Raw genomic sequence first — 25,938 nt, 5'->3', positions numbered from 1 at the left:
GTTTCGTGCATACAAAGTGCAAATCGTTCAGGCTTTGTTGCCCAATGACAGTTCACGTCGATATGACTTTGCGATCGAAATGCTATCACGTATTGAGGACGATGATGGTTATCTCAGACGAATTGCATTTTCCGACGAAGCGACCTTTTTTGTCAGTGGAATAGTGAATCGCCGTAATGTGCACATTTGGGCTTCACAACCCCTTGGCGAGGTCATGGAGTGCACCAGAGGCAGTCCAAAGGTGAATGTTTGGTGCGCGCTATTGCACGATCGAATTATCGGGCCATTCTTCTTCGCTGAGGCTACCATCACACCTGCAGTGTATCTAGACATGTTGCAACTGTTTGCTGTTCCTCAGTTGCTTCAGTGTCACCCCGATGTCTTGTTTCAGTACGACGGTGCTCCGCCTCATTGGGGTTTGGACGACCGAGCCTATCTCGATATGACCTTTCCTCGGCGATGGATTGGTCGTGATGAGCCAACGGTTTGGCCTCCACGTTTTCCTCACATAACCCTATTAGACTTCTTTTTATGGGGTTATGTCAAGGACGAGGTCTACCGAACACGTGTACCAGATCTTGAAACCCTGCGGCAACGGATAACCACAGTCGTTGAATAGATCCCTCCAGTAATGTTGGCTAGTGTGTGGACGGAAACTGAATATCGGTTAGATGTGCTACGTGCTACCAAGGGTGCTCATGTGGAAGTTTATTGATGTATGAAAAAAACTTTGATAGTTTTGAAACAATTAGACACCAATTTCATATTTGTATCTTACTTCTAGCCACAGTTATCAATTTATGTAATCAGGGAAAGACTTTTCGGACACCCTGTAGATCGCTAGCAGCAGCTGTGGAGTTCAGTGGGCTGCCTCACCTCTGGGCAGCGCTATGCCGTAGCCTTTGGAGTCGAGCAGCCCGCCGACTTTGCGCAGATTGCAGTCGAGCGCCGTGATGTACTCGATGCTGGTGGACTCCATGAAGAAGGCGTACTTGCCCTTCTCCTTCCTGACGCGCTCCACGCCCTCGTCGTTGCCATTGGTGAACACGTTCGGACGTGCTTGCTTCATGATGGTCCACATCCGCTGGTACAGGCTGTCGTTCGAGTTCTGTTGGCACATTTACCATACGACAAAATCTAAGACATACTTCCTGAATGAGATTTTCACTCTGCAGCGTAGTGTGCGCTGATATGAAACTTCCTGGCAGATTAAAACTGTGTGCCCGACCGAGACTCGAACTCGGGACCTTTGCCTTTCGCGGGCAAGTGCTCTACCAACTGAGCTACCGAAGCACGACTCACGCCCGGTCCTCACAGCTCTACTTCTGCCAGCACCTCGTCTCCTACCTTCCAAACTTTACAGAAGCTCTCCTGCAAACTCTGCAGAACTAGCACTCCTGAAAGAAAGGATATTGCGGAGACATGGCTTAGCCACAGCCTGGGGGATGTTTCCAGAATGAGATTTTCACTCTGCAGCGGAGGGTGCGCTGATATGAAACTTCCTGGCAGATTAAAACTGTATGCCCGGCCGAGACTCGAACTCGGGACCTTTGCCTTTCGCGGGCAAGTGCTCTACCATACAAAAATCTGCATAATCTGTATCCTTTTCAGAATTACTTTAGGATTGACACTTTGACGACAGCACGTAGAATTCGGAGCAGAGTTGCCACAGCCCGCATGGAAACCATGTATAATCTTGCGTTTCATTCAGTCAGAGCAAACTATTCAATTACAAAGATGGGTGGAACTCACATAAATTTTGTCTGGAAGAGCTGTTGTTCTGTACCAGGCTTAAGGGTACACAACAAATACTACGAGAGGCCGCATGGTGCCTCGCAGTTCGGCGTGCCAGCCTCCACATGGCGCTCACACACACGGACCTCTTTCTGCTTCCTCGCTACGTCCATCTGCGCATCGCACTCATCCTCTGATAGTGTTGCCAGCCGCCAAAGGAAGCGTTGTCAACCTCGGACTGCATTGGGGCTTCCAACTTTTACTGCCAGAAATAGAAATCCTCCGGTTGACAGGCTCAAAAGACGACGCGCCATAGACACTCAACAATCTGTTCCTGTAGACAAGTACTTTGACTCAGTGTCTGCAGCTCTACTCAGCTCCAGCAGTTACTCCACATAGTTCAGTTATACGAGGTCTGTTGAGAAGACAATATTCCGACTTATCAGTCGATGTTTATGGAGAAATAGTAGAGTCTCTAATAAATTACATTGAGAAGTAGTGACAACATAGATTGCGAAGAGGGAGCAAAGGTATCAGACGCCATTGTTTTACGTTTAGGACATCAAGCCAGCAAGAAGATGCTGTGATATGCAAATGATTAGCTTTTCAGAGCATTCACACAAGGTTGGCGCCGGTGGCAACACCTACAACATGCTGACATGAGGAGAGTTTCCAACCCATTTCTCATACACAAACAGCAGTTGACCGGCGTTGCCTGGTGAAACGTTATTGTGATGCCTCGTGTAAGGAGGAGAAATGCGTACCATCACGTTTCCGACATTCATAAAGGTCGGATTGTAGCCTATCGCGATTGCTGTTTATCGCATCGCGACATTGCTGCTCGCGTTGGTCGAGATCCAATGACTGTTGGCAGAATATGGAAGCGGTGGGTTTAGGAGGGTAATACGGAACGCCGTGCTGGATCCCAACGGCCTCGTATCACTAACAGTCGAGATGACGGGCATCTTATCCGCATGGCTGTAACGGATCGTGCAGCCACGTCTCGATCCCTGAGTCAACAGGTGAGGACGTCTCCAAGACAACAACTATCTGCACGAACAGTTCGACGACGTTTGCAGCAGCATGGACTATCAGCTCGGAGACCACGGCTGCGGTTACCCTTGACGCTGAATTACAGATAGGAGCGCCTGCGATGGTGTACTCAACGACGAACCAGGGTGCACGAATGGCAAAACGTCATTTTTTCGGATGAATCCAGGTTATGTTTACAGCATCATGATGGTCGCATCCGTGTTTGGTGAGATCGCGGTGAACGCACATTGGAAGCGTGTATTCCTCATCGCCATACTGGCGTATCAGCCGGCGTGATGGTATGGGGTGCCATTGGTTACACATCTTGGTCACTTCTTGTTTGCATTGACTACACTTTGAACAGTGGACGTTACATTTCAGATGTGTTACAACCCGTGGCTCTACCCTTTATTCGATCCCTGCGAAACCCTACATTTCAGCAGGATAGTGCACAACCGCATGTTGCAGGTCCTGTATGGGCCTTTCTGGATACAAAAAATGTTCGATTGCTGCCCTGGCAAGCTCATTCTCCAGACCTCTCACCAATTGAAAACGTCTGGTCAATGGTGGCCGAGCGACTGGCTCGTCACAATGCGCCAGTCACTACTCATGATGAAGTGTGGTGTCGTGTTGAAGCTGCATGGGCAGCTGTACCTGTACACGCTGTCCAAGCTCTGTTTTACTCAAAGCCCAGGCGTATCAAGGCCGTTATTACGGCCAGAGGTGGTTGTTGTGGGTACTGATTACTCAGGATCTCTGCACCCAAATTGCGTGAAAATGTAATCACTAGTCAGTTATAGTATAATATATTTGCCCAATGAATACCCGTTTATCATCTGCATTTCTTCTTGGTGTAGCAATTTTAATGGCCAGTAGTGTACTTTTAATAAATATTATCAGTTATTTCTTACTGCGTCGCCAAATTTCTGTTACAGTGCCACCCTGTCTAACTAGTGTTTAAGTTGATGGTTATAGCGTGCAGTCTGCCGCCTTTAAAGAGCTACAGCAGTAAGACGCTGTTCTGCTGCCGTGGATGTTCAGGCGTAATTAGTAGCAATTTTGTCCAACATTCCCAGTAACTGTACTATGTAGTGTTTTCAATTTCATTTGTGACTTCAAACTTTTAATATGACGTACGGAAAGTTTACGAAATTGCTTTTATTGACGACCATCAAATTTCCTATAAGCAGGAAATTTTCTTGTTACTGAAAATAAGCGAATATATTATGGGTACGAAAACTTAAAAATACACCATATTTTTATCTGCTCCAAACTCAGAAATTTATGAGGCATGATACGATGTGTGCCCGAAACGTAGGTTCTGATTGGGTGCGCAATGGGTCCACAATGAAAATCCGATGAAGCTGTGCAAAGATGTGTTGGGCAGTGTCTCTAGAATCCCTGTAGGTCGCGTCACGTTGCACTTTGCACTTGTGAGCGCACAGCGAGCGTATAAAGATGCCTCGAAAATAGTGTCTCTCGCCAAGTACGGATGTCTGCCTAGAGATTTCGACTGTCGCCTGTCGCCTGAGGTTGACAAGGCGGAGAGTCGATGCCGTTGGGCCTTCCGAAGCTTGGTCGGATGGCATTTAGAGTAACAATTATTTAAAACAGGAGAACTGTTTACGTTCTTGCAAACAGATTTGTAAGGAAAACCAAATTGTTGCAATGACCACTGAAGATGATTTACAACGATACGAAACATACAGTACAAGGTCTAAATAACACTTTTCTTACAGTTGCAAAAGACGATATCTATCCTTCATTACTTGCATTACTACGATTACAGAACAGAGACCTATAAATCAAGAATACATTTACTTATTCACGTTGAAATAATACAACTGATCATTAAATGAAAACCATATTTGCATGTGCAACAATGTCTGACATTCTTATAAGGAGAGAAAACCGCTGTTTCCTTGCTTATTTAATGAAACTAGGGGACGAATAGTATCTATCGTCCAAAACAGACGCATGTTCATAGATGAGCTGTCGTTTACAGGTACTGCGGCAATGTAAAGCGAAAAACAGCGCTTTTTCTTGTTCTAGTTGTGTGGATAGCGTCTGAGTGTAAAGAAAAGTTATATTGTTTTGAGATTAAGTGAATCGGAGTCTGTTTTGTTCGTTTAGATCCCGGGTTAGATTCCCGGCGGGGTCACGGATTTTCTCTGCCTCGTGATGGCTCGGTGTTGTGTGCTGTCCTTAGGTTGGTTAGGTTTAAGTAGTTCTAAGTTCTAGGGGACTGATGACCATAGATGTTAAGTCCCATAGTGCTCAGAGCCATTTGAACCATTTTTGTTCGTTTAGAAGGAAGTGGTGCCATCGAATGTCAAATATTTTTCTAGTGTTCCTTCATAGGGAAAAGTGATAACGAATTGGTTTTATCAGTTAAGAACTCAGGGCTCTAGCCACAAGTATGGGCAATGTTAATAACTTGATGTTTTATTGCACTGTAAAAGGAAATTGTGACCTGCCGTTGTAGACTGACACTCTGATAACCTAAATTGTGTAAACTCCTTAAATAATTTCCGCCTCTGTCAAAACTTTAGCAATTTAATGTCGCTAACAAATAGTTCTAGAACGAAGGAAAGAAAGAAACAACAGAGCAGAAATTTGAACGTTCATTATAAAAATTAAATATTCAGTTACTATTTTGAATTAGTGTTATGTTGAGAAATTTTCGCAACCGAACTAAAAGCTACTTATGAAATCTGCTCAGTTAAAGCGTTGACAGGAAAAGCATTTCTATATTAGTAATAGTTTTATTTTTTCTTTATTCTAGTCAGACGTGGTATTTGGTGCTCTGAGCACTATGGGACTTAACTTCTAAGGTCATCAGTCCCCTAGAACTTAGAACTACTTAAACCTAACTAACCTAAGGACATCACACACATCCATGCCCGAGCAAGATTCGAACCTGCGACCGTAGCGGTCACGCGGTTCCAGACTGTAGCGCCTAGAACCGCACGGCCACCCGGCCGGCGATCCTTCAGTCTTTCCTCGTAATTCTGAAGACTATATCGGTGTGAAAGCTATGTTTTTCATCAAGCTTAACATACGCTTATCGCAGTAAACGCACGTAACTCATCCACCACCGCGTGTTTGATAGTGGTCGCACGAAAGTAGGTGGAAGTCAAAATGCGCTACAAGTAACAGATATTGGTGTGTGCCTACCTCTATAAAACATATCCCAGCGCTTTCTGACTGTATTGTGATAACAGATTGATCAGGAGCAGTTATCCAGTGTGAGCTGCTTGGCATGTGGTGCTCCAGGGGTGAGCGTTGGATTTCAGAGACTGCAGCATGACCTTACTTCGCTTCTTATCCTTCATTCTTCCACTTACATATGATCCTTAAATCAACGGCAAGGTTACAGCAAGCAAACGGACACATTTCAAAGGTTATGTTTCAAACGTTATAGCGTCGAATTATTGTCCACCAGTTCTTGCTTCTTACGGGCATCCTTGTCCATTTCACTATCTTTCGCCTCTGCGAAGGATATGTTAACATGAGAAAAGTTCTGTGGTTCAAGGTTCATGCTAAATTGTATGTCCCACTATAACTTTTTCGTAAGTCAGTGCAAAGGTGGGATGAAGTCACTGACCAACAACAGCACAGGTGTACGACAGCTTCGTTAACGAGAAAAGTATCTGTGCCGGCCGGGGTGGCCGAGCGGTTCTAGGCGCTACAGTCTGGAACCGCGCGACCGCTACGGTCGCAGGTTCGAATCCTGCCTCGGGCATGGATGTGTGTGATGTCCTTAGGTTAGTTAGGTTTAAGTAGTTCTAAGTTCTAGGGGACTGATGACCTCAGAAGTTAAGTCCCATAGTGCTCAGAGCCATTTGAACCAAAGCATCTGTGTAAACAGTTATCCTCTCGGAGTTTCTCATTTTCGTTTACGAGAGTATCGATCATCGACTTTTCCTATCTCCGGCCTTAACGAAAAGAACTTTAGCTCCCATCGGCCTGTTTGATCGAGTTTGCAAAGTTAACAGCTACAGCTTTCGACGCTGTTGTGGCGCATGGTGCCACTGCCTTTTGTAACGATTTCCTGACGGCGTGGCGTCTGTGATTTCTTAAGACCTATCACGTATAAGAAGTTTTTATTTCGTTAGCAATAGTACCTGTTAGCACGATAGAGTGGATTAAATGTCGCTGTGGAACAGTTTAGATGGCTGATGAGCGTTGTCTGTAAACGGCTGTCGAACTGCAGTTTGATAGCTAGAGATTTACCACTTGTTTCAGAACGTAATTTATTTATCATCTACTATCATTTTTGCGTTGCCTGTAACAGCTACAATTGGAACAATTGGGAAAGTTTCTGGATGTGTGAACTTAATTTTTTTTTTTGTATATATGTGGCGTTTGTACCTTATCAGTTAACTTTCTTTCTCAGCAGTTGCCTCTAAGAAACGTTCTCGAAAAATTCTCTCTCTGTTGCTTGCGGAACGTCGTCTATATTATCTTCTTCTCTTGCCTATGTTTTGCCAAAATTGGCGAAATGCGTAATAGCTTACTGTTGGAACAATGATATCAGTGTATTATATTTTTTTGCTGTTGATACGGTGAAATTAATTCCAGTATTTCTATTCATCAGTATTAGCCATTGATGAAACTTCGTACTTACTATACAATGCAGATGGTACATGTTTCAGGGTGCAGCACAACGGCGTGAATATAAGCGATCTTGCAGAATGCGAACTAAATGACTTGTAAGAATAATGTCTTTCCTCGTAAGCAACCTTCTTAGGACAACGGCCCGTGGCCACATATTAGATACTCGTAAGACTGTCTAGCAATGGCAACAGAGGGAGTGATTGGATATCAACAGTGAAATGTATAGGAAAAACAACGGACGGGAGAAAGTATGTTTGCGGGTGCTTTGATCCTCTTTCCTTATGTTTAAATATAGCTGTAGTACATCCATTGCATAAACTACTACATAAGACGAGAATTAGCTAAAAAATGCTGAAAGTTATTTTCTGGTACATGAGGCTGACTGATAGTAAATAAAAACAGGGAAAGAGCCAGCAAACTACGAGAACACGTAAATGATGGGTAACAGTTCTACACTATCTGATCAAAAGAAGCCGAACACCTGTTAGTTGACGTTGTGAGCGTGGGGTTGATCTGAAATTCTGTTATTCTGCGCAACGGATTAATCTGAGTGAGATGTACCCTTTAACCTGTGGCTCCTGCAAGATGCAATTTCCACCCCCACACTACTACAGAAGTCAGACAGACGCTCCTAACGTTCTAAAGAGAAATTTCTGAAAAACTTTCAGCAATAAATATCTTCTGGAGTCGTCCGCTGTAAGGAAATAACACAAAAATTCACAAAATTTCTTACGTAACTAGTGGGATACTTGGGTACTGGAGTAGTGCTAGTTAGTGTAAGAAAAACATGAAACTAACGAAAGTTATTATTTATTTTGCAAAAATTCTGAGAAATCACAATGGCACTTTTAGTTATGAATTGAACAAGTTATATCCTGATACTTATCAGAATGTGAAGTTACCTCTCAAGGATAGGATTCGCTAATGAAATTTCTATACAAAGTTTAAGATTGTTGTTGACTTGGCAGAATGGCTGAGAGGCGCGCCTACTCAACTGGAATAATTATCCTTTAGAATGTTGCTAGGTACAGTCGAGGCTGTCACGTGTGAAATGCAGTGAAGTGTACTGTTGTGGAGGAAATATGGGGCTCGCAATAGCTGTAGCGCACAAATCCGTAAGCTGCGATGACTGCTGTCTGCGCCGCTCGCTGCTGACAAATAAGATAACTCTCGTTCCATCTGGATTGACCTTCGCCTACCAATCTCTCCCTACGCCTTGTTGAAGTCAAGGATTCCTATTCGCCCCTAGTCTAATTATTGGCATGGTCCACCAGTCAGATAACCAGTCCACCGCGATGCCACTCAAAAATTCGCTCACAGGCGTTTAACTATAACTCTGTCCGTTCACACCGCACAATAAGTGTGCTGGCCAACACAGTGAACAATGCTTAATCTCAAGGACTCAATGTAGAGAGTCGGACTTCGATTCGCTCTCGACAGAGGTGCTCTCCCAGTGAAGTACTGAGGAGAGACTTGTTCCTCGCTCCAAGAGCGACAACGGAACGGCGCCTCTTCACACCAGACATGAAGGGGAATATCTTTCGGTCTCTTCCATTGCTCCTTCAGCTCAAGGCGTCAGATATATCGTCTGCCAATCAGCATTGCTCTTCTAAAATGGGAGAATGATGTTTCGCTTAAGGCGACCTATCCAGAAATCTGTAGTATCGGCGTTTGGCGTTTGCTGTCTCCCTGTGAAAATCCCTGAAACTGCGTGCTATGTGTAAAGAATGCGTAGGCTGGCCGCTGCCACACAATGTAGCGAAATTTGCTTTTAAGCCGAACACAGGGTCGTTCCTCCTTTCCCTCAGGCAAACACTGTCTGCTCCACGGGCGTCCACCAGCCGACGTTGATGGGTTGGGACTGGCCTCCTGGCGTGCGGTTGCCTCTCTCGAACTAAAAGCTCCTTTGACCGTTGTGTCTGGAATGTATGTGTGTACGCCAGCCTCGAGTATTTCAATCACAGTGCGCACTTGCGATTTATTAGTTATTTGCATATCGTTTACATGAATGCATACACCATTGACTTTATCTTATCGAGTTTGGGTTCGAATGAAGCGTCTTGATGTGCGGAATATGATTGTGAGGGCGGAATATGTAAGCAATGAAGGTCAGGAGACCACAACGTCTTACATTCATAAGAGACATGTCCACCCTTCAACTTTATGAGGCTTGAACTGTGCTGGGGAGACTTGGAATGAGATGTCTGTGGAGGATAGCAGCCCAATTTTTCTCAAGATCTGGAACTTCAGAATGTTGGACGTTGGGATCTGGAGCAAAGTTGACGTTCTGACTCATACCAAAATTGTTCCATTGCGTTCAGTTAGGACTCTGTCGAGGCCAGTCCATTTCAGCAATGTTAATGTCCACATAAGCTCTCTCATATGCTTGTTTATGACAAGTTGCTTTCTCATGCTGATACAAACAATCATCGTTTCAGAACTGTCTTTCAACTAGAAACAGTACACAATGACGTAAAATGTTTTCATATTCTTTCGCAATTAGCGATTCCTCATGCGCATTAAGGGGACCCCAGAATATCTGCAGAAAATACCGCCATACTGCATGACACCCCCCCCCCCCCCCTAGTTCACTAATGGCACTACACTACACATTCTTCCATCGGATGGCACAATATAGTGTGATTCACCACTAGTTTCGTGTCATTCGCTATCCAGATGCCAAGACCAACCGTGCCAAGAACGCGATCCTACCGACTGCTACAACGATCTGCTTCACCTGGTCATGGATAAGCTCTCAGGAATTTAATGAAGTGTCGAAAACATCCTAGTTTCACTTCACCCTAAAAGGCTGACGCTGCCAGAGAGTCTCACCGAAATCGGTGTGCAGGCATGCGAGCTGCATATGATGCGGTTAGCCACCTCTGCCACTCGTCCAACGAGGCACAGGCTCTCTCTCAGAACAGAAATTCCAATCGTTGCTGCATCCTAGCACTGCAGTCTGAAGTCTCTCCACTTAACTCTGAACATGAGTAATGCCTCGTGACTTCTCCCAGAGTCCCGTCAAAAAATTTCCTCTCTAGTCCCTGCTCTGCACAGAGACCATGCCACAAACACGTTTCTACAGTGAAAAAAGGTGTGCCAAATTATGGCCAATGAATCAATTGGTTCCAGGGACCTTTTGAAGTCTCAAATATCTATGATGTGAACATGCAGACTGAAGCAATCTACATCTACATCTACATGGATAATCTGCAAATCACATTTAAGTTCCCGGCAGAGGGTTCATCGAACCACCTTCACAATTCTCTATCTTTCCAATTTCGTATAGCGCACGGAAAGAATGAACACCTATATCTTTCCGTACGAGCTCTGATTTCCCTTATTTTATCTTGGTGATCGTTCCTCCCTATGCAAGTCGGTGTCAACAAAATATTTTTGCATTCGGAGGTGGAATTTCGTGAGAAGATTCTGTCGCAACGAAAAACACCTTTCTTTTAATGATGTCCATCCAAAATCCTGTATCATTTCTGTGACACTCTCTCCCATATTTCGCGATAATACAAAACGTGCTGCCTTTCTCTGAATTTTTTTCGATGTACTCCGTCGGTCCTATCTGATAAGGATCCCACAGCGCGCAGCAGTATTCTGAAAGAGGACGGACAAGCATAGGGTAGGCAGTCTCCTTAGTAAGTCTGTTACATTTTCTAAGTGTCCTGCCAAAAAAACGCAGTCTTTGGTTAGCCTTCCCCACAAGATTCTCTATGTGTTCCTACCAATTTAACTTGTTCGTAATTGTTATACCTAGGTATTTAGTTGAATTTACGGCTTTTAGATTAGACTGGTTTATCGTGTAACCGTAGTTTAACGAGTTCCTTTTAGCATCCATGTGGATGACCTCACACTTTTCGTTATTTACGGTCAACTGCCACTTTTCGGACCATTCCGATATTTGTTCTAAATCGTTTTGCAGTTTGTTCTGATCTTCTGATGACTTTATTAGTCGATAAACGACAGCGTCATCTGCAAACAACTGAAGACGGCTTCTCAGATTGTCTCCCAAATCGTTTATATAGATAAGGAACAGCAAAGGGCCTATAACACTACCTTGGGGAACGCATATGAATAAAAACTTGCACCAAGGCCAGGATTCGAACCTGGGCTTCCTGTTCACTAGGCAGATGCGCTAACCACCATGCCATTCTTGCACAGTGGCTTTACATTACTGCACGGACTATCCTAGCACGCCTGCCTCCTCAATTCATATTCCCATTCAGCTCTCCAACTGTATTGAGACAGCACCTCAGCATCGATCGAAACGGGTAGCGGTAGGTTCCTATGGGACCAAACTGCTGAGATTATCGATCGTACAAAACGGGGTGTCCTGCCTGATAGCGAGGTATAGGTGCTTTAATCAAATGAAACATTATACTTCCAGAGAGTTTTCCTTGTCAAAAACACCTATTATGTATATATGCAGACTGAAGTGACAAATGAAAATCTGTACTGAGGCCGAGATTTAAACCCAGGTCTTTTGCTCAATAGGCAGATGTGGTAATCGCTATGCCACCCTGGCTCTTTAGCTCTGCACAACTGCACAGACTATTCCAGCGCTCCTGATTCCTCAGTCCATATTCCCATTCAAGCCTAGGCAATGCTTTTCGAGTTAGGCAAAATAGCAAGTGGGGCGAGGGGTGAATGGAAATTTGAATTGAGGAGGGAGGCGTGCTAGGGTTCTCTGTGCAGTTGTTCAGAGCGACTGTGTCAGTGTGGTGTTGTAGTTAGGACATCTGCCTAGTGGGCAGGAGACATGGGTTCGATTCCCAGTTTTAGTACAAATTTTCGTGCGTCAGTTCAGTCTGCATGTATACATTACGGTCCATGATGTAATTGTTTATGTGATTTTTATCCTCACGCCAAGGGAATGGTGTAAAAAATTCTCCAATCTGTCGGATTCTTGCCAACGTCACTTTCATTTCGATTTCCTACGTCATCGATTTCTTGCTTAGGCCACCAGTCCGTGGTTTTCCAGCGTACAACATATCCTAATCTTCAGGTCCTAGCCTCCCACTCTGGAGTATTTTCTAAGAACGCCCAATAAGAACACCTGCCACCTTTTGGAGGAAAAAATCCCCATGCCACCGTGGCTGGTGTCCAGTCAACACTACTTGCTTTCACTGGCAGATCGAAAACATGTTAAAGGAAGCTGAATAGCTTCGCCTCCTTCGGAACAGCAGGAGATAGGAATCTATACAGATTGCGTCCCACTCCAACTGTCTACCGAGAAGTCACTGTGCTGTGTACAGTGCCCTCTGCAAAGAGTGCTTTGACCGACTTGGGTCTGGTTGTAAATCGGCCATTTGCTTGCTATGGGTGATGCTCTCCAAGATTCATTATTCTCACGTTCTAACTGCATCCGTGCTGCGAGCACTGTCGGCCTACAGCTCAAAAAATCTTTTGGGGCCGCCAAAACGGGGCCCATCAGAACATTGTTTGAATACCTGCGTCCCAGTTGACCAGAGGCAGCACCCCTCCTCCTCTTGGCAGGGTCCTGGAAAGACAGCCTCTGTCATTTAGGAAGTACCTCTGCAGGGATCTCGACCGGCAGACGCTGCTGTGATATGCTGCTAGCCCTCCAGACCTAGGCTCAGAAGCGACATTTACGAAATCGCATGCAAAAGTTCTCAAACAGATTAAAGAAGATTAACACATAGGAGAAGATGCATTAAAATTATTTCAATGAAACACTCTATGTCGCATCTGTACTGTATACATTTCGTTTAGTGATCGGTTTCGGACTTTTATGAGCATTTTCTTTACTCTGTAGAGAAGAGTGTTACACATCGTATGTGGTGAAGAAATGAATACAATGCTATACGTAAAATAACAAAAAATAGATGGTTAGTATACCAGTGGTGAATGCCAGAGATGGTGACGTGCAGCAGGATGCTCTTGAGGATATTGGATCGCTGCTGAGTGGAGCTCTGTCGCTCGTGGTTTCACAGCAAAAGCTCGGCAAACCGCCTCCTGCATGACGTCATCACTAGGCAACACTAGAGTGCCGTCGCTGTTATTTGCGAGAGAATTTTGTAAACTTACGTTGCAATACGTTAAAGACATGTTGCTCCATACTGAATGCAACAACATCTTTGGCACGTAGTGGAGCATACTGACTGACATTCTTCGCCTTGGCAATCAGTTGGCGTCCCATCAACCATCTTTGCTTCACTACCTTCAGCTATAAAGAGCAGCATAATATTGAAATGAACCAATCTCATTGGGAGAGAAGCTCTCCTCTAGAACAGTTTACAATGCATGTCTTTTACGTATATTCATGACATCCATAATTGTTTTTCCTATAACTTTAACTTATAGTAACGTATGTTTACAAACTGCTCCCACAGCTTGCAGTAACGGTTCTCTACGACTGGCTGTTGGTGGCGTTATGCAGAAGCCGGTGGGCGGAGCGCCCGCTGTAAAACCACGAGCGACTGAGCTCTTCGCAGCAGAGTTCCACACGGCTCCAGAGTGGCCTGCTCCACATCAGCTGCTCCAGCTGTCACCAGGGGTACACTAGCCATTCGTTTCGTGTTATTTTACTTCCAGGATTGTATTCATTCCTCGACCTCGTGTTTACAGAGTAAACAGATGGTCTGATGAGTGTTTTACAAAAGACCGAAACCGATCAGCAAACGAAATATATACGACGTACAGGCGACGAAGATTGTTTCATTGAAATAATGTGAATTACTTTCACCGATCACTGATTTTTGTAAGGACAATGTTCCAAAAAATTCTCCAGGGAAGTATGCTTGACTTTTACAGTCACTGATATCATTAGTGTAATTAGCAACCAGTGTAAATAATGTGTTAGAAATATGATTGACTGATGGAATTTAGGGAATACAGCGAGGTGTGCCAGGCGTGGAACGGATCGACACCTGTCGCTGTGGCGCCGCTCTTTACACCAGTTCAAGCGTCGCTTAGCGTTTTCTACAGAAATACGTGGCTTCTAAGAATCTGCTCGACCCCCTACCCACAGTTATTGTGTCAGCCGGACCATTGGTAACACTTTAGAACTCACGAGTGATTCCTTCCACCGATTTCATGCTATTTTTTACCACCTCCCTCCTCAATACTCGACCGTCCCTGTTCATCAGTACGTGAGGTTTGCCAGATTTCGGTTTAGCTGTGCTTGTTCCTTTGCGTTTCCATTTTTTTTTCCTTTATTGAGTTTCGATTCCCCCCCCCCCCCCCCCCCCATCCCGAAGGGCGCGGGCTGGCAGCAGCTTAGTAGGCCGCTCTTCAGTCTACAGAATTCGTGGAACTACAAACATAAAACAAAGGGTTGATGATGCTAATAAAATACATATGAGGCAGACAGGTAAAATAATAGACAGACAATTAAAAAAACACGGCGACAGCCTGGTTTCTGGTCGCAAAAGATATAAAATTTACACCCAACGACAGCATGGTTTCTGTTCACAACACGTTGGAAAGACGAACAACACCGAACATTCACTTGAACACTGCACTAATAAATTGGCACGAATATGATATACCACAGCCGAGGGCAGATGGCAGGAACCTGGACAGATGATGGGAAAGGAAAGGGGGATGGAGAGGAAAAACGAAGTGGGAGGGGAGGGGGGGAAAGGAGCCAATGGAGGACAAGGACCCGTAAGAGGGGGTGCAAGTGCTGGGCAGATGCGACAGGGAGTGGGGAAAGGCAGAGGAGGGGCATACAAAAGGACTCTGGGGGGAGGGGTTGGGAGAGGGGAAGCAGAGAGAGGTGGGGAGAAAACAGGATGGAAGGGGGGAAGAGGGAGCCCGGGAAAAAGACAGAGGAAAGAAGGTGGGTGAGGGTCAGAGTTGGTAGGAGGGATAAATGGAGGGAGAGAGGGCATCATCCGGGAGGGGGAGTTGATGGAGGCCACATTGGGAAAGGAGATGAAGGGTGTAGAGATGGAGGGTAGGGGGGACACAACAGTGAAGACGTGTCAGAGGGCGGGGATTGGAGAGGAGAGGAGCAACCATGGGGTGAGGGGGTCAAGGCGGCGGGAGGTGTAGAGTATGCGGATATGTTCGAGGAATAGGAGCTGATGGGGGAAAGGAATCAGGTCATAGAGGATCCGCGTGGGGGATTGCGTTTCCACTTCACAATCACATAAGAAACATTCGCCGTGAACATCTTTAGAAGAGTTCGAATGTCGTTGATGGATTTATTATGTCCATGTTTGCAGTCACTGAGCTCTACCGACCGACCTATTTTACTGTAACTGCTTCCCTGCTGACTGCACAATATACCCTGCCTTCTTTTATATCGACTGATTAGTGAGTTCTCTTCTAGCCTGTCTGCCGCTCGTGACATCTAGTGCTCAATGCTGCATTACACATGGATGTCCTCACATTTTTGAACAGATAGTGTATGTACAAATGTGTGATTTTTTTCGCGAAGACGTATTGTGAATCTCGTTTATATAAGGAATTAGATCATATCGATCGAATGACGTTTATCAAACTTTGAACGTGCCAGAGAGTGCTTGTATCATAAAAGATAACAAGAATCATTGGACAATGAGAAGAAAAAGAGTGATACAGACGTGTAATGCTAAATTGGCAGTAGAACCTTTTGGCGTTTCCTGAACGGTGGCGACCGTTCATTCATGCTACCTTCGTTAAGTTAGCCGAAAGTTGTGACGAATTGCATGTAGCTAAACAACTGAAATAATAACTCACCGCTGTGGCCGAGCGGTTCTAGGCGCTTCAGTCTGGAACCACGTGACCACTACGGTCGCAGGTTCGAATCCTGCCTCGGGCATGGATGTGTGTGTTGTCCTTAGGTTAGTTAGGTTTAAGTAGTTCTAAGTTCTAGGGGACTGATGACCTCAGATGTTAAGTCCCATATTGCTCGAGCCATTTGAACATTTGTTAACTCATCAACGTGGTTTCCTTACCTGCGGATACAACACGTAATGAAATATTCTGAATAAGTGTGACCTGTCTGCAGAGAATACAGTACTTTCGTAGCCAACCTTACTGCGTCTTTTTGGCAGGAAGTTCCTAAGAAACGATTCTCTGATGCTAGGTTGCCAGATACTGGAAACGTTTTGACGCCAACGTCACGTGCAGGAGAATACCTTATTGACCAAGAAAGCTCCGTTTTAACAGAAATCACTACATTCGTGATAATTTGTAACTTAATTTCTAATGCATACTGATCCGCAAAAATGGGGGAATAACTCCTCTGTACTCAAGGAACACCACTATTTACATTCACACTTGTCATGATGCATGAAATTTGTTGAGGCCAGAGGCGTTATTAGGAAATTTATAAAACATTTATCTCTCAAGTTCAACCACATTAATTTTCCAATATTTCTCGATAGAGTCAACAACGTATCTCAATAATTAAAGAACGTATAAACTTGCTGCCGGTCATCGTTAACTACAATCAACGATATTTCGACGGAACACGTGCCAGTCATCTTAAGGTGAGTCATCGAAGTCTTCGATACTTCACATGAATGTGACTGGCAGGTGCCCACTCGAAATTTCGGAAACTGTAGTTAACCAGCAGCAAGCCCGAGATTTCTTTGAATATTCAGTTCGTTGAGAAAAGCGACTCACCAGTAAGTATTTAAAAATAAACGGACCGAAGCTGAGAAGGTTTATGAGCGTCATAATTACGTTATCGTCATCTCCCGGTCGCTTGAAAAAGTACCTATGATTAGTATTTCAGTTCGCTGACTTAATAATTTACAACGTTTTTTTTTCATAAATTTTTAACTCCGATCACCTTTTATCCTAAATGATATGCGCTTATTGAATACTGACATGATACTCCTACTCCTTGAGGCCATGCACTGTGTTTAATCTTCAGCTAACATCAATTGCAGAGAATATTCTAAACAAGACAAGATTTTACAATGTACAGTAGAAATTTGCTGTTTGTTACTAATATCATGCTACATATTATTATATAAAGCATGGGATAACTGGGAATATCTGTAAGCATAACTGAATTTATTTTTTGTTATGCAAGCAAAAGTTTCCGTGTTCGCAGTTCGGACTGCGCCGTAAATTTTCGGAAAACGTCGCGATAAAATCGTAACAGCTGTTTCTTACTAGCACGTAATATAATTATCAATCTCTTTAATACAATGGTTGTACAGAGCAGAGTAACGGTTACAGGAGTTCTTGACTGTCGTTGGCCGCTGTATGCCCGATGCGCCAGCTACGTAATCGTTTTGCTGCCATAGTTCTCGCATTAAATCAACAGTGGACTTTTAGACCTTTTGGATCCCTTACGATGCGAACTTTCCTCTGACTTCCATCCTGTGTAATTCAGAGCATATTTACTAGTCACATGAGACGACTTCAGCCATTAATTTGTAACATCAAAACAAATATTGTGTGACAAGCACATATAAACTTAAATGTACTTTATCTATAGTGGATGCTGTCGAACTCCGTGAGTGTTCCTTTATAGGGTGCAGAAAAATATCCGCTACCAGTCACAGTAAAAGGTTATTAATTTGTCACACGACCGGTTTCGGGCATGCGCCTATCCTCAGGTGTTTATGCATTCATGTACATGTTTATACTGATCGAGAGCACTGCATAAATACAAAAAAATTATTTGCTGGTGACTACACAGATACAAGTGATGTTGCTCATACAGAAACTTGTAGGTGATGGTCAAAGAACTTAGCCACAGGAAGTGCAAGAGTGTTACATATATAGAGATTTAAAAAGCTATTATAGACTACGACGCTTCTTGATACACATTATGAAATTTTTTTTATTCACATTTTTGTCGGAGAACTTACAGTTACAACTTGTGTTTACAATATGACTAATACAAATTACAATAATGACACTTGGACTGTTGTATGACTGCTACATCGAATTCCCATGGAATATTATTTTGGTATTATATCAGAGGATAATTAGTTTCTGTTTCTGAATATTTCATGAAATATGTGAAGGTAGGATTTGTTTGCAAGCTCCACTTGTTCGTTGAGAACAAGGTCTGGTGAGTTAGAGCTGTCATCTTTAATTTGTAATAGCTTTGAGTAATTTCATATACATATAACATCATTGTACTTCCTAGATCTAAGTTCGCCGACAAAAATGTGAATCAAAAAATGGACGTGAAAATGACAATAAGTGTGCAACTAAGTGGCAAAACTATCACCACAGCATAACTGTAATAATGGTGCTTCATCTTTATGTTAGTGCAGCTATATTTTCGTCAAATGCTGCCTTGCCACTTACAATTGTCACACTTGTATCTGTGTAGTCACCAGCAAATATTTTTTTTTTTTTTGTGTTTATACTTTGATCTCCAACAGTATAAACATGTACATGAATGTATAAACACCTGAGGTTGGGTGCAAGCTCGAAAACGGTCGTGTGACAAACAAATAACCTTTTATTGTGACTGGTAGCGGATATTTTTCTACACCCTATAAAGGAACAGACACGGATTTCGACAGCATCCACTATGGATAAAGTTCATTTAATGTTACCTAGCCAGGTATTACGAACTGTCAATGCATTCAAAACATGTAAATTAAAGATGATGAAGATCATTCAAGCAATCAAATTCAACATAAAGTGCCTTTTGTCTAAAGTAATACCGAACTACATTAAAATTAATGTTAGGAGCCACACTAAGTCAGCCAAAATAGCAAAGTCAAAATGTAAAACTGTCTGGTTAAAAACTGAAATCCAATCATTATACAAGCATAAAGTCGCCTTTAACAAACAAATAATAACAATGGCGTGTGACGAGGGCCTCCCGTCGGGTAGACCGCTCGCATGGTGCAAGTCTTTCGATTTAATGGCACTTCGGCGACTTGAGTGTCGATGGGGATGAAATGATGATGGTTGCTCAAACTACACTTGGCACTAAGCAACTCCTTGACTCATATGCAATTTATGTGTATGTAACATAAAATTAGTGACTAAGTGTGCAAAGACAACTAGTAGTGTTAACTGGACGTAATCAGAAATTACTTGCTCTTAACCCTAAGAAACTGCAACAACTACAATCTCCTTCCACATCAGAACAAAGGTTTTACGATAAGGTGATTAATTCAACCTCCATCTCATTTGACAAAAATGAAACTGAATTACTTGAGACGGGTCTCAAATATGATATGCCACCTATACTCACTGATAAGAATTTCAAAAATTAATTGTCTGCTCTAAAATGGCATTTGACTCAGCTAAAATAAATATTAATGAAAAGATTGGTATTGGGCTGCAAGTTAACAATATCATACACAAAAAATTACAAAATCAAAAAACAACTGTGACTCCAAACTGCTCAGAAATATTAATAGAAACTATCTGAAAACAAAGCTCTGGTAGTCAAATCTGATAAAGGGAACTAAGCTGTTGTTATGTATGAATCTGAATATATCAACAAAACTCTAGAATGTTTCCAGAATAATAACATACATGAAATACACAATGACCCCACACGCAAATTTCAGGCCCAGCTTAAGAAAATACTGAAATCTTCTGACTTCCTTCTATCTGACTCTGATGTTCTAAAATGCCTTGTCATGAACCCATCTGCACCAAAACTACGTTTGCAACCATAGATTCATAACGAAAGTTGCCCTATATGCCCCATAGTCACCTTAAGAAACAGTCCAGCATATTTTATCAGCAAGAAACTTAAAGACATTCCTAGTAACTTTTATACCTATGAATACAATTTTTCAGTTAAGAATAGCTATGAGCTTATTGACCACATCCAAGACTTACCAATACCAGAGGGCGCCAAATTTGCTTCAATGGACATAGTAAACCTTTACACCAACATTCCTGTACATAAAACTAATCAGATAATTACAAACAACCTATTAAACACAAAAAGCTGTCCAAGGCTGAGATATGTGAACGCATTGATCTGCTAGAACTAGTCCTATCACACAATTATTTTACTTTTAATAACAACATTTATAAACAGGAAGATGGTCTTGCAATGGGCAGTAGTTTGGCAGGAATACTTGCAGATATTTACATTAACCACATAGAAAATAAATTTTCCAGATCAGGTAGTTCACTTGAAAATAAAATAACATACTGCAAAAGGTATGTGGATGATACTATTATCTTGTACAATGGTACAACTGAGGAAATTGAGAAACTTGCTAAAGGCCTCAGCAGCATGCACAACAACATCAAATTCACTGTAGAACGTCACATAGATAAAGGCATCAATTTTCTTGACCTTACAATATCTACTGTAAACAACAACAATGCCTTCCAGATTTACAGAAAACCTACCAATAGTGACATTGTCATTAACAACTCCTCATGTCATCCAGACCCACACTTAATTGTATACATAAAATCCCACTCAGACCCCATAATGAACAAAAAGAAATTAACATGTATAAGAAATTGCACGGAGAAATGGATACAACCAAGATGTAATTGATAAACTTAACAACAAAATCAAAAAGAAACAATGTACACCTACTAGATCAGATTCACAAGAAGGTAAAAACACATTCGCCCACATACCAATTATAGGTAAAAATTCATACCAAATCGCCATCCTCTTTCAGAAAACTGGTATTCAAATTTCTTTCAGCACTAACAACAAGCTACAACAGCACATCATCCACAACAGTAAGACAAACAACCAATGCCACCACAAATCAGGTATTTAAAAACTTTTATGTGACAATTGCCCACAGTTCTACATAGGCCAAACTGGAAGGAGTTTCACTATAAGATACTGTGAGCATATGAATGTCTTCCAGCTAAATACTTTTGCTAACTCCACCTTTGCAATGCACCTAAAAGACCATGGTCACTCAGCCACAGCCTTTACAGGGAACTACAAATACTACACACTGTGAACAAAGGAAAGAAAATGAATCTGCTTGAAGAGCTAGAATATATATCCACAGCTCTAACTCACCAGACCTTGTTCTCAACGAACAACTGGAGCTTGCAAACAAATCCTATTTTCACATATTTCATGAAATATTCAAAAATAGAAACTAATTATCCTCTGATAATAACAAAGTAATATTCTATGGAAATTCGATGTAGCAGTCATACAACAGTCCAAGTGTCATTATCATAATTTGTAATAGTCATATTCTAAACACAAGCTGTAACTGTCATTATATAATGTGTAATAGCTTTCAAAATTTCATGTGTGTAACATTATTGCACCTCCTAGATCTAAGTTCGCTACCAACAGAGTGGCTCAAAACAGCTCTGGCTGTCATTTTTCATGTGAATCAAAAATTTTCATAATGTGTATCAAGAAATGTCGCAGTCTGTAATAGCTTTTTAAATTTCTATATATGCAACACCCTTGCACATCCTGTGGCTAAGTTCTTTGACTATAACCTACAAGTTTCTGTATGAGCAACATCTTTACATTTGCTACATCTAAGTTCTTTGACTACAGCCCACAAGTCTGTATGTAAACATAGTGTATTTCACAAGTGCACATCATAATAGTGGAATATGAAGCTATACTTGGTAAAGCTGAAATATTGACTTGAAAATGACAATACGTGTGTAACTAAGTGGCACAACTATCACCACAGCATAACTTTATGCAAGTACAGATATATTTTCGTCAAATGCTGATTTACCACTTACAATTGTCCCACTTGTACCTGTGGAGTCACCAGCAAATAATTTTTTTTGTATTTATACAGTGATCTCCAACAGTATAAACATGTGCATGAATGAATAAACATCTGAGGATGGGCGCAAGCCCGAAACCGGTCGTGTGACAAATAAATAACATTTTATTGTGACTGGTAGTGGATATATTTCTACGTATAAACTTGATCCATACGTTGTGGGCTCTACAACTGTTTACGCATTACTAGTCCCGTTGTTACTAGCGACGCAAATCTGACGGTATTTTGTCACACAGAAATGCCAGATAGATGAGCGACTTCACGTTTTCACGTTAAAATTTATCAAATGGTGTAATACAGATTGTTTTTCACTTGTGTGAGGTGATGGCACATGTAACCAAGAGCATTCATCACAGCACTGGCAGGAAACAAAATTTATCTCGTACACCAGTTCTGTTTTATGTATTGTATTAGGTTTTTAAGAACATTTTATGGACATATCAGAATGAGTTTTACGAACACCTTTTGCCTCCGCTCCCCTTCTTCTAGCCCGCGGACTTTTGTACGTCTCTCTGCGTCACCTGAGGGTGAACCCCCAAAGTCCGCTAGAGAAGCTATTGGCCATATGAAAGTGGTTATTATACAAAGCATGTTTTTTTTCTTTTTTTTTTTTTTTACACACACATCATTGTACTTACGCCCTTACCTTGAAGAAGCCAGCGGTGGAACCCGAACCGTAGAGGCCGTACTTGATCTTGCTCTGCTTGGCCAGGTCGTTGACGCTGTTGATGGAAGACTCCATCCTGCTGCTGGTGAGGAACGCCGCCAGGTTGGCCGTGTAGGAGGCGAGCATGATCAGCTTGAAGAAGGCCCACATGCCCGCCATAATCCGCGTCGATACGGCTCTGCCAGCGAGAACAACAGATTCATAGGCTGATAGCGTAAAAATTATGCAGAAGCAAGGTTCTGAGCATGCTGCTCCCATAAATTGATTCAACAGCGTGTCTGAAAATGATACTAACAAAAACTACGATGTAATTGAAAGTTTTTTTTAAATAGCGTTTCTTGAATGTCTACGAGATAATCCCAACAAAGTAGCAGAGCACTAAAAAGACACTGAAACCAGTAGCCGCTAGATCAGAGCTCTCTCCCACCTTCATCACCGGGCATTGTGGCAATCAGTAGGGGTACATACAGGGTGTTTCAAAAATGACCGGTATATTTGAAACGGCAATAAAAACTAAACGAGCAGCGATAGAAATACACCGTTTGTTGCAATATGCTTGGGACAACAGTACATTTTCAGGCGGACAAACTTTCGAAATTACAGTAGTTACAATTTTCAACAACAGATGGCGCTGCAAGTGATGTGAAAGATATAGAAGACAACGCAGTCTGTGGGTGCGCCATTCTGTACGTCCTCTTTCTGCTGTAAGCGTGTGCTGTTCACAACGTGCAAGTGTGCTGTAGACAACATGGTTTATTCCTTAGAGCAGAGGATTTTTCTGGTGTTGGAATTCCACCGCCTAGAGCACAGTGTTGTTGCAACAAGACGAAGTTTTCAACGGAGGTTTAATGTAACCAAAGGACCGAAAAGCGATACAATAAAGGATCTGTTTGAAAAATTTCAACGGACTGGGAACATGACGGATGAACGTGCTGGAAAGGTAGGGCGACCGCTTACGGCAACCACAGAGGGCAACGCGCAGCTAGTGCAGCAGGTGATCCAACAGCGGCCTCGGGTTTCCGTTCGCCGTGTTGCAGCTGTGGTCCAAATGACGCCAACGTCCACGTATCGTCTCATGCGCCAGAGTTTACACCTCTATCCATACAAAATTCAAACGCGGCAACCCCTCAGCGCCGCTACCATTGCTGCATGAGAGACATTCGCTAACGATATAGTGCACAGGATTGATGACGGCGATATGCATGTGGGCAGCATTTGGTTTACTGACGAAGCTTATTTTTACCTGGACGGTTTCGTCGATAAACAGAACTAGCGCATATGGGGAACCGAAAAGCCCCATGTTGCAGTCCCATCGTCCCTGCATCCTCAAAAAGTACTGGTCCAAAGGAATCATTGGCCCATTTTTCAGATCCGAAACGATTACTACATCACACTATCTGGACATTCTTCGTGAATTTGTGGTGGTACAAACTGCCTTAGATGACACTGCGAACACCTCGTGGTTTATGCAAGATGGTGCCTGGCCACATCGCACAGCCGACGTCTTTAATTTCCTGAATGAATATTTCGATGATCGTGTGATTGCTTTGGGCTACCCGAAACATACAGGAGGCGGCGTGGATTGGCCTCCCTATTCGCCAAACATTAACCCCTGTGACTTCTTTCTGTGGGGACACTTGAAAGACCAGGTGTACCGCCAGAATCCAGAAACAATTGAACAGCTGAAGCAGTACATCTCATCTGCATGTGAAGCCATTCCGCCAGACACGTTGTCAAAGGTTTCGAGTAATTTCATTCAGAGACCACGCCATATTATTGCTACGCATGGTGGATATGTGGAAAATATCGTACTATAGAGTTTCCCAGACCGCAGCGCCATCTGTTGTTGAAAATTGTAACTACTGTAATTTCGAAAGTTTGTCTGCCTGAAAATGTACTGTTGTCCCAAGCATGTTGCAACAAACGGTGTATTTCTATCGCTGCTCGTTTAGTTTTTATTGCCGTTTCAAATATACCGGTCATTTTTGAAACACCCTGTAAGAAGCAATAGAAGCTAGAAACGTAACTCGTCTATTCGTCGGGAAAAATACAAAATGCAGGCTTGAAAGACAACCCACTTTTATATTAGATAATGTTAATAGAAAACTGAAAAGTGTACGAACTGTGTGTTCCCAAAAATGTAATACTTATACACTGAAGAGCCAAAGAAACTGGTACGCCTGCCTGATATCGTGTAGGGCTCCCGCGAGTACGCAGAAGTGCCGCAACACGACGTCGCATGGACACGACCGTCTGAAGTGGTGTTGCAGGGAACTGACATCATGAATCCTGCAGGGCTGTCCATAAATATGTAAGACTACGACAGGGTGGAGATCTTTCTTGATCAGCACGTTGCCAGGCGTCCCACATACGCTGAATAATGAACTCTGTAGCAATTCTGGACATGTGGGGTGTCGCTTTGTCCTGCTGGAATTGCCAAAGTCCGTCGGAATGCTCAATGTACATGAATAACATGATGTTCACGTACGTGTCACCTGTCAGAGCCGTATCTAGACGTATCACGGGTCTCATATCACTCCAATTTCACAAACCCAACACCGTTGCAGAACCTCCATCAGCTTTAACAGTCCCCTGCTGATATACAGTGTCCATCGATTCATGAGGTTGTCTCCATATCCGTACACGTCCATCCGCTAGATAGAATTTGAAACGAGACTCGTCCGACAAGACGACATGTTTCCAGTCATCAAAATCCCAATGTCGGTGTTGACGGCCCCAGGCGAGGCGTAAAGCTTTGTGTCGTGCAGTCACCAAGGGTACACGAGTGGACCATCAGCTCCGAAAGACCCTATCGATGATGCTTTGTTGAATGGTTCGCACGCTGACACTTGTTGATGGCCCAGCATTGAAATCTGCAGCAGTTTGGGGAAAGGCTGCACTTCTGTTACGTTGAACGATTCTCTTCAGTCATCGTTCACACCATTCTTGCAGAATCTTTTTGCGGCCGCAGCGATGTCGGAGATTTGATGTTTTGCCCGATTCCTGGTATTCACGGTACACTCGTGAAATGGTCGTACGGGAAAAACCCCATTTCATCGCTACCTCGGAGATGCTGTGTCCCATCGCTCGTGCGCCGACTATAACACCACGTTTAAACTCACTTAAATCTTGATAACCTGCCATTGTAGCAGCAGTAACCGATCTAAACAACTGCGCCAGACACTTGTTCTCTTATATAGGCGTTGCCGACAGCAGCGCCGAATTCTGCCT

General features: G+C 43.0%; 1 protein-coding gene across 1 annotated transcript in view; it reads right to left on the bottom strand.

Annotated features, from left to right (window-relative positions):
- The window catches only part of LOC126156153 (glutamate receptor ionotropic, kainate 2-like), a 281,981-nt gene that overhangs the window by 32,378 nt on the left and 223,665 nt on the right, over nucleotides 1-25,938 (bottom strand). Inside the window, exons 12-13 of the mRNA XM_049916279.1 lie at nucleotides 22,687-22,885; nucleotides 877-1,108 (exon numbers count right to left, since the gene is read on the bottom strand). Of these exons, the coding sequence (XP_049772236.1) occupies nucleotides 877-1,108; nucleotides 22,687-22,885 (431 nt within the window). The remainder of the gene's footprint in view (nucleotides 1-876; nucleotides 1,109-22,686; nucleotides 22,886-25,938) is intronic.

The sequence above is a fragment of the Schistocerca cancellata genome, chromosome 2 (assembly GCF_023864275.1).
Source record: "Schistocerca cancellata isolate TAMUIC-IGC-003103 chromosome 2, iqSchCanc2.1, whole genome shotgun sequence".
Taxonomy (NCBI): Eukaryota; Metazoa; Arthropoda; class Insecta; order Orthoptera; family Acrididae; genus Schistocerca; species Schistocerca cancellata.
Note: the sequence above shows the minus strand (reverse complement) of the source record. Positions and strands in the feature narration are given on the sequence as shown.